The 14,266-nt window shown below is 35.1% G+C and overlaps 1 protein-coding gene across 2 annotated transcripts in view; it reads left to right on the forward strand.

The window, feature by feature from the left end:
* The window catches only part of uts2r2 (urotensin-2 receptor 2), a 43,060-nt gene that overhangs the window by 151 nt on the left and 28,643 nt on the right, over positions 1-14,266 (forward strand). For both annotated transcript variants that reach the window (XR_009389392.1, XM_059324222.1), the window contains exons 2-4: positions 2,813-3,039; positions 8,918-8,993; positions 9,092-9,134. Coding sequence is in view for 1 of the 2 variants with exons in the window: in XM_059324222.1 (XP_059180205.1) it covers positions 2,813-3,039; positions 8,918-8,993; positions 9,092-9,134 (346 nt within the window). In the remaining variant the exon portion in view is untranslated. The remainder of the gene's footprint in view (positions 1-2,812; positions 3,040-8,917; positions 8,994-9,091; positions 9,135-14,266) is intronic.

Raw genomic sequence — 14,266 nt, forward strand, 5'->3', positions numbered from 1 at the left:
AATGATGCTAGTGTTGTGCGTGTGTGAAGCTGAACAGGAGGCGAGGAGGCGTTCAGGTACGGTCCGGTTCCCGGGCAGAGAGAGAGAGAGAGAGAGGGGGGCAGGGCACCTCTGGGACCTAGCTTAAACCATGTTCGTAGTGTCAAACTCTGACTGTCATTTATGCTGGCCTTACACCAAAATATTTCCCCAGTCCCAGACTAAAAACTGAAAGTCTTTAGTAAATCTAGGAGTTTTACTGGAGTCACGGCGCTCCCTTCATCTCCATTGTTAAGTTTAAGGTAGTAATCTGCTCTGTTTCATATCAGTCTTTTCCTAGTCTTGGGTTTGATCGTATCAAACGTTTTTATTTTTTATTTTTTTCATTTAAAGAACTTTATTGGAAAAAGTTGCACATACAAACAATTGTATATAGAACAACAGACATGTGCTCCAATATATATGTAACATGAGAAATAAGTAAATAATAATAATAAATAAATCATAGTACACCAAGGTTATTATTAGTAATGCCAGTAAACTTAAAAAAGTAGAGAATATAATTAAAATGACAGGAAGAAAAAAAGGGAACAGAATGTGAATATATAAATAAATGTATACATAAATAAGTAATGAATAATGTATGATTAATGTATGATTAACTAAATGAAAGTTGATAGAGCTGATAAATATAATTATTCAATTAAACACATTATAACATAAATGTATGTATTTTTACATAAATGCATATCATGAATTTATTTCTAAATGTTCCTTTCCTTTTTTCTTCCTTATGTCTATTTTTACTGTAAAATAGTCAATTTTTCATGTGTTAAAAACAGAAACCCTTTTTCAGCTTTGTGAGGGGCATTTTTGTTTTCTCGTCTAATTTTTTTTTTCAACACAAACCACTGCACACACTAGAGCAGCTGGAGTCAAAAGCTGCTTCTCCTCCATTTGTAAGTTTTTACTAAGAGCATGATGGGAAAAAATTGCATGGTAGGAAAAAAACTATGTAGCATAAACATGTAAACAAAGCCTTTAGAGAGAAGGAAATACACAGTGATGCTGAATGTGTATTTTCTACCATATGGTTGCTATAAATTGAAGTTGATAGTGTTCCTAACTATTATTCAGCACTTTATTACGGCTTCTTCAACACTGTAGTGTTAATGTTATTACAGCGAGGTATGGGACTGCATGGGGCAATATGAAAAATTCATATCACATTTGTCTTGACCAAAATAATTGCGATTCACTATATTATGATGTTTATCATGAAAATATGCTTAACCCTCCTGTACTCTTGGGGTCCTTTTTGACCCCAAATCATTTTCAACATACGATTAATATAGGTCAACTTAAAATAATAATAATAATAATAATAATAATAATAAATAATAATAATAATAATATAGGTCAGCTTTTTTTGCTGTCATCTAAAAATGAAAAATGTTTCCAAAAAGTTTCACTAAAAGTTGACATAACCATCAAGATTTTTTTCCCCCACTATTACTATTAAAAATATATATTTTTAATTATAACCTTTTTTTTCTTGAAATGAGGCCTAATTTTGTATAATTGACTTAAATTGACCAATGATAATGAAAAAAATATCAAAATGATATATACATTTTTTGGTCATGAGTTGCCTTAAAAGGTGAAAAAAAAAGTTGGTAATAATTTTTTTCTACATGTCCTTAAACCAGTCTAAAGTAATTTCATAGCAGTTCTGACCGGTTAGTGCGTCCAGCTAACGTGACCGGTGAGTCTGGATATCGGGTCGGGAAGTTGTCAAAATAATGCTGCAAAGTTTCATCAAAAATATTCTGAGCAGTTGAAGTTTGACTCTCATTGTGGAGAAATAAAAAGACTGAAGTGAGATGAATAGACTGAGAATTCTCTCTTGTTTGACAAAACAATTCTTATTAACAATTTAATTTTATGAACACAAAATACAGTTAAACAGTTAAATCACAATATATTGTACCGCAATAATCACCATATTGCAAAATGCTTAAAATCGCAATAATATTGTACCAGGACTCAAATATCGGGATAAAATCGTATCGAGAGGCCAATACGCTGGTACCACCTCTAATAAACTACATTATAAATGTTCAGCTTCAGTCAATTGCTGACTATTAAAATGTATATATATATATATCACGCCAAGCAATATTTTCTGAATTATAAATTGTGTAAAAAAACACAAACAGCGCATGATGGACAGCATATATACCCATAGCAATAGGCCAATATCTGCGATAATATCGGTCATCCGATATATCTGTCGGGCTCTTCTCAGAAGACTTCTACCAACAACTTTCTTAAAGCATATTTAACATTATAATACAATATTATGCACCGACTGTCCGTTTTTTATTGGGTCTGCTTGTATAAACTAATGTGATTCAATCCAAAATCTCCATCCATAAGTTTTGCCTTTACAATAATAATAATAATAATAATGTTAAGTTTAGGCTGGCACTGTCGGAGAGTTTATCTATCTATCTATCTATCTATCTATCTATCTATCTATCTATCTAGCTATCTATCTATCTATCTATCTATCTAACTATCTATCTATCTATCTATCTATCTATCTATCTATCTATCTATCTATCTATCTATCTATCTATCTATCTATCTATCTATCTATCTATCTATCTATCTATCTATCTATCTATCTATCTATCTATCTATCTATCTATCTATCTATCTATCTATTGTGACCATAAATTTACTAAATGATGCGATGATAAGAAACCAAACATATTTCTTGTGGATTGCTCAAAGCTGATGACGTGGACCTTTTCTCTGTCTTGCTCAGAGGTAATGCGCTGCGGCAGGGATCTGCATGGAGGGGGTCCCGGGGGCTCGTGGCCCTGCTACTGCTCATCCTGTGTGTGTGTGTGGCAGCCATGTGGCTGTACATAACCTCTCTGGACAGTGAGATCACAGAAACACTGGTGAGCAGGGGGGAGCTGGTTTCTCCTGAGCCCAGGGTCTACAGCGTCCAGTGCTCTGAAGACTACGACAACTACAAACGCTATCCAGGTGAGACACCGCTCCACTGTGTAAACATGACCTACCTTATATTCTGCTCACTAGTTTTTCATGAAAAGAAGTTGGGTCCGTTGCAGAATTTGGCCCAGCAGTTGGAAAACCCATCAAATTAAATTTGGGGCGTCTGTCGCTTAGTGTTGCGACCCGGCTCGATTTTGTGAGCTGTAACATGTGAAAAAGGAATAGAAATGAGGTGGAACGGAACACTGGGGGGTTCTGGTTAAATCAGGTGTTTATTAACCAGTAAGAGAAAACTTTTATACAACAAAAAGAGACTGTATGGAGCTGACAATAGACAATACAATATACAAATAAAATAAATTACCAAACTCTTGGCTTAAACAAAAGGAGGTCAGCACCCATAAGCTTTCACACAACAACCAAAACAAACTAAGATTCAAACAAAGGATGTCCAAACTCTTGGTGTTCTTTAACTAACAAAGTGACAAACTACAGAATTTACAAAGTTCAAAAGAAACACACTGTCTGAAACCCTCTCAGACAGTCAAACAATACTGCTGCGACAGACAATAATACAATACTCCTAATTTATACAAATTGATATAACCCTCCATGAACTGTGGACACATGAGCCTTTTATAAGGTGCAGCCTGTTTATTGCAGTCCTGATTGGCTGCCTTGCAGGAAACTCTGCCGCACCAGTCACAGACGAGCAGAGGCAACCAGGAAGTAGGCGGTCTCTCAGGTCCAACCAACTCCAGGCAACCTCACAGCTGAATTTACATAAATGACAGAGTAATGCAGCGCAACAATACAATAAATAAAGAACGGCAGGCAGCCGTAACACTTAGTTGGTAGAGCATGTGGAAGTATCCTTGGCCAAGATACGGAACCCCAAGTTGCTGTAAGGAGGTGGCACCGTCTACACTGCAAAAAAGGAGTGTCTAAAACAAGATAAAAACACTAAATCTGAGGGAAATAGATAGATAGATAGATATACTTTATTTATCCCAAGCTGGGAAATTACAGTGTAGCAGCAGCATTACACACAGAGACAATAACAACACAATTAAATAAAAAGAACAACCTAGGCATACTTCAAGCAATAAAATATAAAAATACAATAAAATGTAATGTAAAAATAAAAATAAAGTGTCTAAAGAAGGAGTATGTATTAAGGAGTAGAATTCCAGTGCAGAATAAATATGAATATGTATATGAATATTCTTAAATTAAGATTGTTAAATCTAGAAATAAGCATGTTGAACACTTAAAATAAGAAATTAACTCTTAAAACAAGATCACTTATCTAACTCTTTGCAGCTTTATTTTATCTTGTTTTAAGAGTTAATTTCTTATTTTAAGCGTTCAACATGCTTATTTCTAGATTTAACAATATTAATTTAAGAAACCTAATCTAGTGTTTTTATCTTGTTTTTAGACACATTTTTTTTGCAGTGCAGGGTAGCCGCAGCCACCACTGTATGAATGTGTGTGTGAATGGGTGACTGAGCGCTGTAATGTTTTAACTGTAATGTTTATGAAGTTTTTTCCACATACACACAAGACATACACAACAAAGAAAAAACAATAGAAAATATAATATGTATATTTTAAAATCTCACGTACCTCCTAGAGTGCCTTCATGTACCCCCTGGGGTACGCATACCCCCATTTGAGAACCACTGGGTTAAAGCATTCAAGGCATTTACTCCTGAATGTTAAACAGTGTGAAACAGCCTGTAATTAATCCACAGGATGGCAATATAGTACAAATGTCTATGAGCATAGTATTACTGTATCGGCTCTGTAGGGTTGCACCTGTGAGAGGAAGGAGGCAGAACTGATCACATTATTTGTTGAAGTGATTCATGTTTAACCCATTAAGGCCTAAAACGCCTGGAAAGAAATGCCTGTAAAACCTCTGGGCGATTTTGAAAGAACCCCCTAAAACCTGAAGTTTTTCTGGAAATTCAACAGAAGATTTTTCAGCCTCTGTAGCAGATAGAAATGAAATTCAACAAGTATTTGAGAGCTTTGACCTGTGGCTTTCATGAGAAGTTGAGTTTATTTGTCCAAACCTTCAATAAAGTTTTTTAAAAAATCAACAAACTCAGCAAATGTTACATTTGACTGAATAAAAAATCCTATGCATAATACTAATACATGCCCATTAGCAAGATGCAAACATGATATGACCACTGGAAGAAATAGACATTGTTCACATTAGCCTACTGTAATAAAAAAAAAAATTATCATAATAATAATAATAATAATAATACATTTTATCTATATTGCACTTTTCAGGGTACTCAACGACGCATAAAGTAATATAAGACATAAACAGTCATGATTTCTTATATCATCATCACAATCAATTATAATAATTATTATTATTAATATTAATATATTATTAATAATATTATTATTATCTCCAGATGACCACAAATCTGTCTGTTCTTTGGTGAAAATATGTCGTCTAAAAACATATTCCTCATCCATAAATGCCGGTCGATTGGTTCCGAGGGTTCAAAGTCCGGATCAGCAATAAAATCATCAGCGCGTTTTTCATCAAGATCGCTTCTGTCACTTACTGCTGAGCTCCTCCGCTATAGTCGTCTTCAGCCATGATTTCAAAGTTCTCGAAAAGTCCCATGTTGCATTGCGACACTCCCACATGTATTCTGATGCATTTCATTGGCCAAGAGATCGAAAATAGGTGGAAAAAACTACAAATACTACAAAATGACATATCCGCTGTCCCGGCCTTAATGGTAGAATAACACAACAGCGCTCCCGGTTTCAATGGTATAAATGCACTAATGCTTTCCCGGCGTCAGTGGGTTAACTAAACTCCCAAACTGAGCTCCAGTTAAGACTAAACTGAAATAAAGGTTAGAGAAAACAACCGAAGCATCAATGTTTTTTCTTGCCCTTGGAGATATTATCTTTACTAAACAATCCCAATCAAAGAAGTCTTGATTCCCCAAAATCTGAACACAGCCTACAGCAGGCAGGGTTCTTTCTGCTGGATAAAGCTGTCTCCCAAATCCCCTGTGAAATTTTAAACAGTTTTTTAAGGCTAACCTTGGCAGAAAGAAGAGAACAAAGTGGAAATTTGTCTTATCAAACGTGTTCGCTGTAAGGAGTTCAAACTGGAGTACCTAAAGAAAAGACAGCAGGGGCTCAGGCTGCCAGCAAAGAGGTCTAATTGTCGAGAGGTGGAGGGAAGCTTTTCATTTTGTGGCAATCATTTATTTATTTATTTTTCTGCACAGAACTTTATTCAGGTCAATACAAACAAACAAACACCAAAAAACAGAAATGAACAAACATCTCATTTACACGTTTCTGAACCTGCTGGAAGCTTTAATGAAACAACTCCGGACGACAGAGAACCACGAGCACGAGTATTAACCATTTAATGGTACTATATAAAAATACATTTTTATACATTAAGACACATTTTGAGGCTTTTTCAGTTCATAAACTAGAGAAAATATTTTGTCTGTCCCACTAAAACCCCAACGAGCCTCTTCAGGGCGTCTTTTCTTTTTGTTATGATATAAAATCTCTATAATCTCTATAAAGTCCTGCAGCTCTGTGGAATCAATCAGAACAAGTCAAACAGTCTTTGTGCAGAATAACACAGTTAGAATGACAGAAACCAGAAAAAAAGTTGAATTTATCTGACAAATGATGTGTTTTAAAAAAAACCCTGTTTTCTCCACATTGAAGTATTGTCATGTTCCCAGCCTCTCCTGACCCCTCCTCTCGGCTCTGTGTAAACAGATTTTCAGTGAATATTTGGATCTGGTTAGTGCAAACTCTTTATTTTAACTGTCACATGTAGAATAAAGAGATTCTGAGGGAAATATCAACATTTTTAGCTTCGTTTTGGTCACTTTTTTATAACAGAAATTTGCGTAACTGAGAACCTGGTCTCACAGGAATCCGTGAAATCGATTAGCCACGGATTCGCTTAACTCAAAATCCGTGGAATAGCCACGGAATCACTCAAAATTCCGTGAAACTGACACAGATTTCGCTACAATGCAAGTTAATGACAGTCATATCCCGTGGCTATTCCATGGATATTTGTTCCTATTGGTTTGTTCCAAGTCACGTGACTTTCAAGGTTCCGGCGGTCAGAACAAAAAACATGGCGGACAGTTCTCTCATTTTTAGTGAAAAAATGAATATTTTGACTTAGTTTCTGCATAAAAATTACATTTCTAGTGAGAAATATATGTTTGATTTTCTAAATCTTCACTCAGTGAATGTACATCATCACTTTGTATGTTGGAATAGCCACGGGATATGACTGTCATTAACCTGCATTGTAGCGAAATCCGTGTCAGTTTCACGGAAATTTGAGTGATTCCGTGGCTATTCCACGGATTTTGAGTTAAGCGAATCCGTGGCTATTTCATGGATTCCTGTGAGACCATGTTGGTAACTGATGACGTGTTCAGGGACCGTCGGAAAGTTCAAACTCTGATGATAATACCTGTTTTTACAGTTTCTTTCTACAACAAACAGGCGATTTTAAAAAAAAGAAAACATGTTTTCCGAGGGTTAACCTGTTCCATGTGAGGATGATTTAATTTCACCAGGAGAACGTGAAATTGAAAACAAAACTCTTTCTTTAAAAACCAAAGCAAACATTTGTTTATTTACAGAGAGGTTTAAACTCTTTACTGACGTTATGAAAACACTATTTTCAATCCAATCCAATCCAATCCCCTTTATTTGTATAGCACATTTAAACAACACAAACGTCTCCAAAGTGCTGTACATAAAATCAACAATAAAACAAACAATTCCATATACCAATCAGCAATAAATAATAAGTGTATCAATCTAAAATGATGCCACAAATAAAACAATACAATCAAACAGATAAACATAGTAAAATAAAATAAAAGACGCAGTTAAAAGTAGTAAAATAAATAAAAATAAATAAAAGACACAGAGGACCACAAAACTCACGCAGTGTTAAAAAGCCAGGGAATAAAAATGGGTCTTGAGACGAGACTTAAAACACTCCACTGTGGGGGCTGTTGGGACATGGAGGGGGAGGGCGTTCCACAGTCTGGGGCCCACCACGGAGAAAGAAAATTTTGTGGCAATAATGAGCAGAAATCTTTCCTGCCACATGCCATCACACTGTACAATAACAAATAATAACCTGGTTCATTACATACTGTCTATGCACTTTATGTGGTTTTTTATGCACACTGTTCATTGCACCTTATTTGTTTCATAGCACCAACGTTTTTTTTACTGTATATTCATATTTATTCTGCACTGGAATTCTATTCCACTCCTTAATACATACTCTTCTTTAGACACTTTATTTTTTATTGTATTTTATTGTATTTTTATAATTTATTGCTTGAAGTATGCCTAGGTTGTTCTTTTTATTTAATTGTGTTGTCATTGTCTCTGTGTGTAATGCTGCTGCTACGCTGTAATTTCCCAGCTTGGGATAAATAAAGTCTATCTATCTATCTATCCATCTATCCATCTATCCATCTATCCATCCATCCATCCATCCATCCATCCATCCATCTATCCATCTATCCATCTGTCTATCTGTCTGTCTGTCTGTCTGTCTGTCTTTCTGTCTGTCTGTCTGTCTGTCTATCTATCTATCTATCTATCTATCTATCTATCTATCTATCTATCTATCTATCTGTCTGTCTGTCTGTCTGTCTGTCTGTCTGTCTGTCTGTCTGTCTATCTATCCATCTATCCATCTATCCATCCATCCATCCATCCATCTATCTATCTATCTCCTGTAAACTCCCTACGTTGCTCTTCTCCACCAGCCACTTTCTCTCCCTGCTATGGGAACCTCTGCACCAAAATATTCTATTATTTCTCTCACACGTCTCTCTCCCAGGATGCACCCCTCAGAAGTGTGGCCGCGCAGTCACAGACAGCGTGGTGACGAGGGAGGAAGCTCAGGTCCTCAGGAGGTAAACACTGTCCCACTCTCTGTTTCTCCCCAGTTGCTTGTCTTCTATCTCTGCACTGCAGCTCATTCACTCTGAATGTTTTCTGTGTGTGACACCAGGCTGGCTGAGAGAGGGCTGGCGCTGGCTGGGTCAGAGGGAGGAGTGAGTATATCGCCCTATTAAAATTGTTGGAATAATTTCACAGGAAGGCAGATTTAATACATGCTTGGCTGAATGGGGTTTATTTGATCAGAAGCCATTCTACCTACTTGTGATCCTCTCTGTGGGAGTTATTTGCTTTTGTCCTTCATTCATCTATAAAGGCCTACATTTTTTTGTTTTGTTTTTTTCATGTTATAACCATTGAAATTAACCCAAAATAAACTGCAGTGTGTTTTTGGAACACGGGGACAAGAGGACCTATTTTATGCTCATTTTCTCATTAATACTTGTATTTGGGGTTTCGACTAGAATATAGGGATGTAAGGATACAGTCAACTCACGACTCCATATGATTTCTGATACAGGGTTAGTGATACAATTTTCTCATTTAAAATTTTTTTAAAGAATGAGCTTGCTGACAGATTATGACTGAAAATAATAATTATTAATTATTTTTTAAAAACAACAAATTTCTGAGGGGGGTGTAATTGCGAAACACAAACTATGCAATCAATGCATATTTAAATTAATGCATATATATATGTATACAGTATATATATATTAAAATAAATATATATATGTACATACATATGTGTGTATATATATATATATACTGTATACATACATTTATGGAAAAAAATATTAGACCACCCTTGTTTTCTTCAATTTCTTGTTCATTTTAATGCCTGGTTCAACTAAAGGTACATTTGTTTGGACAAATATAATGATAACAAAAATAGCTCATTTTCCTTTTTATGGTTATTATCAAGAAAACCATGGAAAATGTCTAGATATCGGCTCTTAAACTAAACTCTTATGAGCTTTTTTTGTTGTTATCATTATATTTGTCCAAAGAAATGTACCTTTAGTTGTACACAAATCTTTGAGTAGAGTTGTTAAACTTTTTTTTAAATGCACTTATAAAAAAACTATTTGAAACATTTTTATTCACTGAAAACAAAATATTAAAGCTGAAAGAAGACAACAACATTAGAGTTACTGCATTCTGTTTATCATTACTATTAGAACCTTTTACAGCAAAGCCGTAACTCACTGATTCTTGAGAGTCGGGACAAAACACTTTGTGAAAAACTTTTTTTGAAAATGTACACTATATTGATTAGAGTTATATATTCATGTAGATAAAGATATGTGCTATTTAACCATGTAAAGGTGCAGGCTGGAGGTTAAAAAACATTTTTAACAAATTCACATGTTTACTTCAAAAACTTGATTTGTGTCAACTCCGTCAGACACACTAAAAGTACATAATTATATAGTTATAATAGCCCAACAAGAACCTTAAGTTCTGATGTATGTTGTAATAGTGTTTAATTACTCTGATATGCAATCAAATATAATATATAAACTAAAGGCTTAATTTCACACAATTATGAATACACAGATTTCTAAAAATTTGCATTTTCAAACATTATCTTTTATTTTGCCACTAAAGAAAAACATCCTTAAATGAATAAGACACAAGAGGGTGTAGATCTGATGATCTTTTATTACTTAAACAATAAAAACTGAAAAAGAATTTGTTTTATCCCAAAAAAATTACAAAAACATACATCTGATTATGAAGATCTGACGGTGTTGACGGGAAACTGACGGAGTTGACGAAATTGTATTTGCATTTCTGTTTAATAAACAAATGCTTTTTTAAACAGATGGAGGTGACAAAAGATTAAGAAATAACAACTCTATATAACTCTAAATAACCATTTTTAATTCAACTGTAATAAACAAACTGTAAATACACGATTTCAAACTTTAACAAATTGCACCATTTCCAACTATTAAAAAAACAACAAGTGAAGAAATGTCATTAAGCTTATAACAATCAGCCATAGGTGTTGCAAAACATGGCATGCTTAAAAACTTGGGAAAAGAAGAGAACAGGAACAAGCATAAAAAAAATACACTAGGCTGTAACATGAATGCAGTCATGAGGCACTTATAACTTGAGCAGTAGGGGTCGGACATGCTCGCGCTCTATGAAGTCCATCACGTCAGGAACAATACTGTAAATTTCGCGAGTTCTTGATTGGACTGGTGATGCATCTCCAATTAGTTTTACTATGATGTCTTGAAGTGGGCAGAAACAGACATCTTTCTTGCCACACTTAGGCTTAACCTTTGCGGTTGGACCATGGGGATGCAGAAATTCCACTTTCACATCCTGATGTTTAGTGTCCACAGCAATGGTCTTAGCTAGCCACCAGTAAGTTTCAATAAGTAGACCACAGCCCAAGTATATTGTAAAATAGTGTATTTGCATGCTATATATATACATTATTGTGCAGATAAAACCCTAAAATAACATTCTATGCCTTTACTATGTTCAAAAATAGTATAATAATTAGCACATTAAGCAATTATTGGTGGGTTTGTCAACTCCGTCAGACTATATGTCAACTCCGTCAGACATAAAACCTGACGGAGTTGACTCTGACGGAGTTGACAAAATGGCCTCCTTTTTCCCTCTAGAGAAAAAAACACTGCAGCTAGCTAGCTAGTTTTTTGGCTATTGCTAGCTGTCTCCATAATCTCAATAAAATACTTTCATTGAATACACTATGGTTTAATAAATGTATCATAATGGAGAGACGGTGTTGACATGCTCCAGCTGTGACTATAGGAAAATTGACATTGTTCATCTAAAATATCAAAAATGTCAAACATACCAGACCTTGTGTGGTATTAATGCATTCACCACAGCTAGCAGAATGAAAAGGGACCCTCAGGGATATAGCTGACCATGCTATTGCCCGATTTAATGAGGTTTATGAAAAAATCTGACGGAGTTGACAGAAACAGAGGACACAACTTTGATAGGCAGATTTCTATGGAAAATATTTTTAGATATTCATGGCACACATTGTTTTATACATTTATAACCCTTATCTTTGATTTGATATAAATGTTTTCACAATTGTAGAGGTTTTTAAAGTTTTTTGGGGCTGGTGAATATTGTGACCTCTTGCTGAGGACAAGAGAAATAACATGGGCCGTCTTACCACTGGTCATACATTTAAACAAATATCCCCCCAAAAAGTAATTATCTATACTAAAACTTAACATCAGTATTCACAATTCCTTTAGATCTAACTTTGTGAGTATGAAAATCATTATTAATTTCTTTATTTTTGATATAAATAAGACTTGTCTATGTGGGACATGTTTTGTCCCGACTCTCAAGAATCAGTGAACTACGTTTTTGGGGTCAAAGGTCAAATAAATCATCATGATTTTTTAGTATAAAAAGTACATAATCAATACATGTAGAAATAAGTGTCATATCACTTATCTACCTATAACCCATTTGGCTGGCCAGTTAGAACACGTTAAAAAACTTTAATGCAGTTTTTCCTCAGTTTTACCTTTTGTGTAGTTACTGCAGTTAGACTTTGTAGGGCAGAATAGAGCTCTGCTTCACGATCAGGCTTTGATGCACAGTTAGCAGGAAACATTCTTCGTTGGTTTTGGTGTTTTATTGTTTATTGTTTATTGAATGGATCCCCATTAGCTGACGCCTTGGCGACTGATAGTCTTCCTGGGGTCCCTAAAAGACATAGAACATGACATACAAACAACATAAACAAAAACAGTACATACAAGAAAAACAATAACAAACACAATTAATACATACATACATGCAATACTGTTAAAAAAAAAAAAAAAAAATCTACATTCATATTTACCCGACAAAAAATTCTACATTCATATTTACCCGACGAATGTTATACTGTAAAATTCAGTTGTCTATAGTGTCAATATCAGCTCTATACACTTATAATTTATCATTTCATTAAAGAACATTTAAAAGGAAGAATCATCCGGCTACAGATATAGCAGCGAAAACAAAATAAAATAAGAAAACAATATAAATCGCAACATATTAGTAATCATTCATTTGGTGGGCGGCATCAAGTGTGTCTTAAGTTCATGGGATTTAGTGACACAAGAAGAATATAGAATACCGCAACACTTTTCCTTTAATAGAGGAGTAAAATTAACTGAAATCATACTGTATGGTAAGTTTATACAAATTACTGAATACAACATACAACGTTTCATAACATTGTTGTGCAAAAGTGTTTTGAGACACATACTTAGCTTACTTTTTCCCCCAAGACTCTTGCCATGGCAGTGTCCCCATTAACAGGCCTCTGATGTTTAAATATAAAATGACACCAGATTATACAAACTACTTGCTTTGATATGCCATCTGAGCAAATATTGCCATCAGTATCAGCCTAAGCCTATATTTGTCCAGATTTTATCTGCAAATACTATGCTCTATAGCAGGGATTCCCAAAGTGTGGTGCGTGGACCCCTGGGGGTGCGCGAGCTGTTGCTAGGGGGTGCGCGAGATGAAAAATGTAATGGCGGTCTGATAATTACACAATTACATTTTTTTCCCCCACACAATAAAGAAGTGTAAATAAACATTTCCTTTGTAAAATGTCAAATCAAAAACTGTAATATTAATTAATAAATAAATGCAGGCTATTCAAAATGCACTTCATCTTAAAATTAAGCGTAGCAGTAGTAATCTTCTTCCATTTTCCAACCTGTGTTATGATGACGGGTTGTTTAGCTCCACGCTCATTTAAACTTGCTGCAATTTTTGTTCAACGCGGCTCAAATATTATAACATTTTCCCAACTTATGTGCTTTCTGCCTCTGATCCTGAGCCTGTCATCATCCTCTTTACTCTTAAAAGTGGAAGCTAGCGCATAATTTTGTTGCATTATATTGAAACTGTGTTTCAGTGTTTCAGATGAATTCAAATGTGAGACCGCATTGTTGTGATGGTGATTATTTAATTATATGTGTGTTCTGGTCATTTGAGCATGATTAAACATGCCGCCTTTAATATGGCTATAAAAAGCTAATTGCATTTTGTTTATTTTGAAGGTGTGGGGGATTGGGGGTGCGTCAACCCTGTTGGGACATAGAAGGGGGTGCGTGGCTTAAAAAGTTTGGGAACGGCTGCTCTATAGTCCTCCCTGCTGTAATGAACCTCTCATGACACTAGATGGCAGAGTGGTACAATAAGCAGAGCTCCAGCTAAACTGTACATTCTGTACTACTATACTAGTGTGATGTACGGCTGATGGGAC

The sequence above is a fragment of the Centropristis striata genome, chromosome 21 (assembly GCF_030273125.1).
Source record: "Centropristis striata isolate RG_2023a ecotype Rhode Island chromosome 21, C.striata_1.0, whole genome shotgun sequence".
Classification (NCBI taxonomy): domain Eukaryota; kingdom Metazoa; phylum Chordata; class Actinopteri; order Perciformes; family Serranidae; genus Centropristis; species Centropristis striata.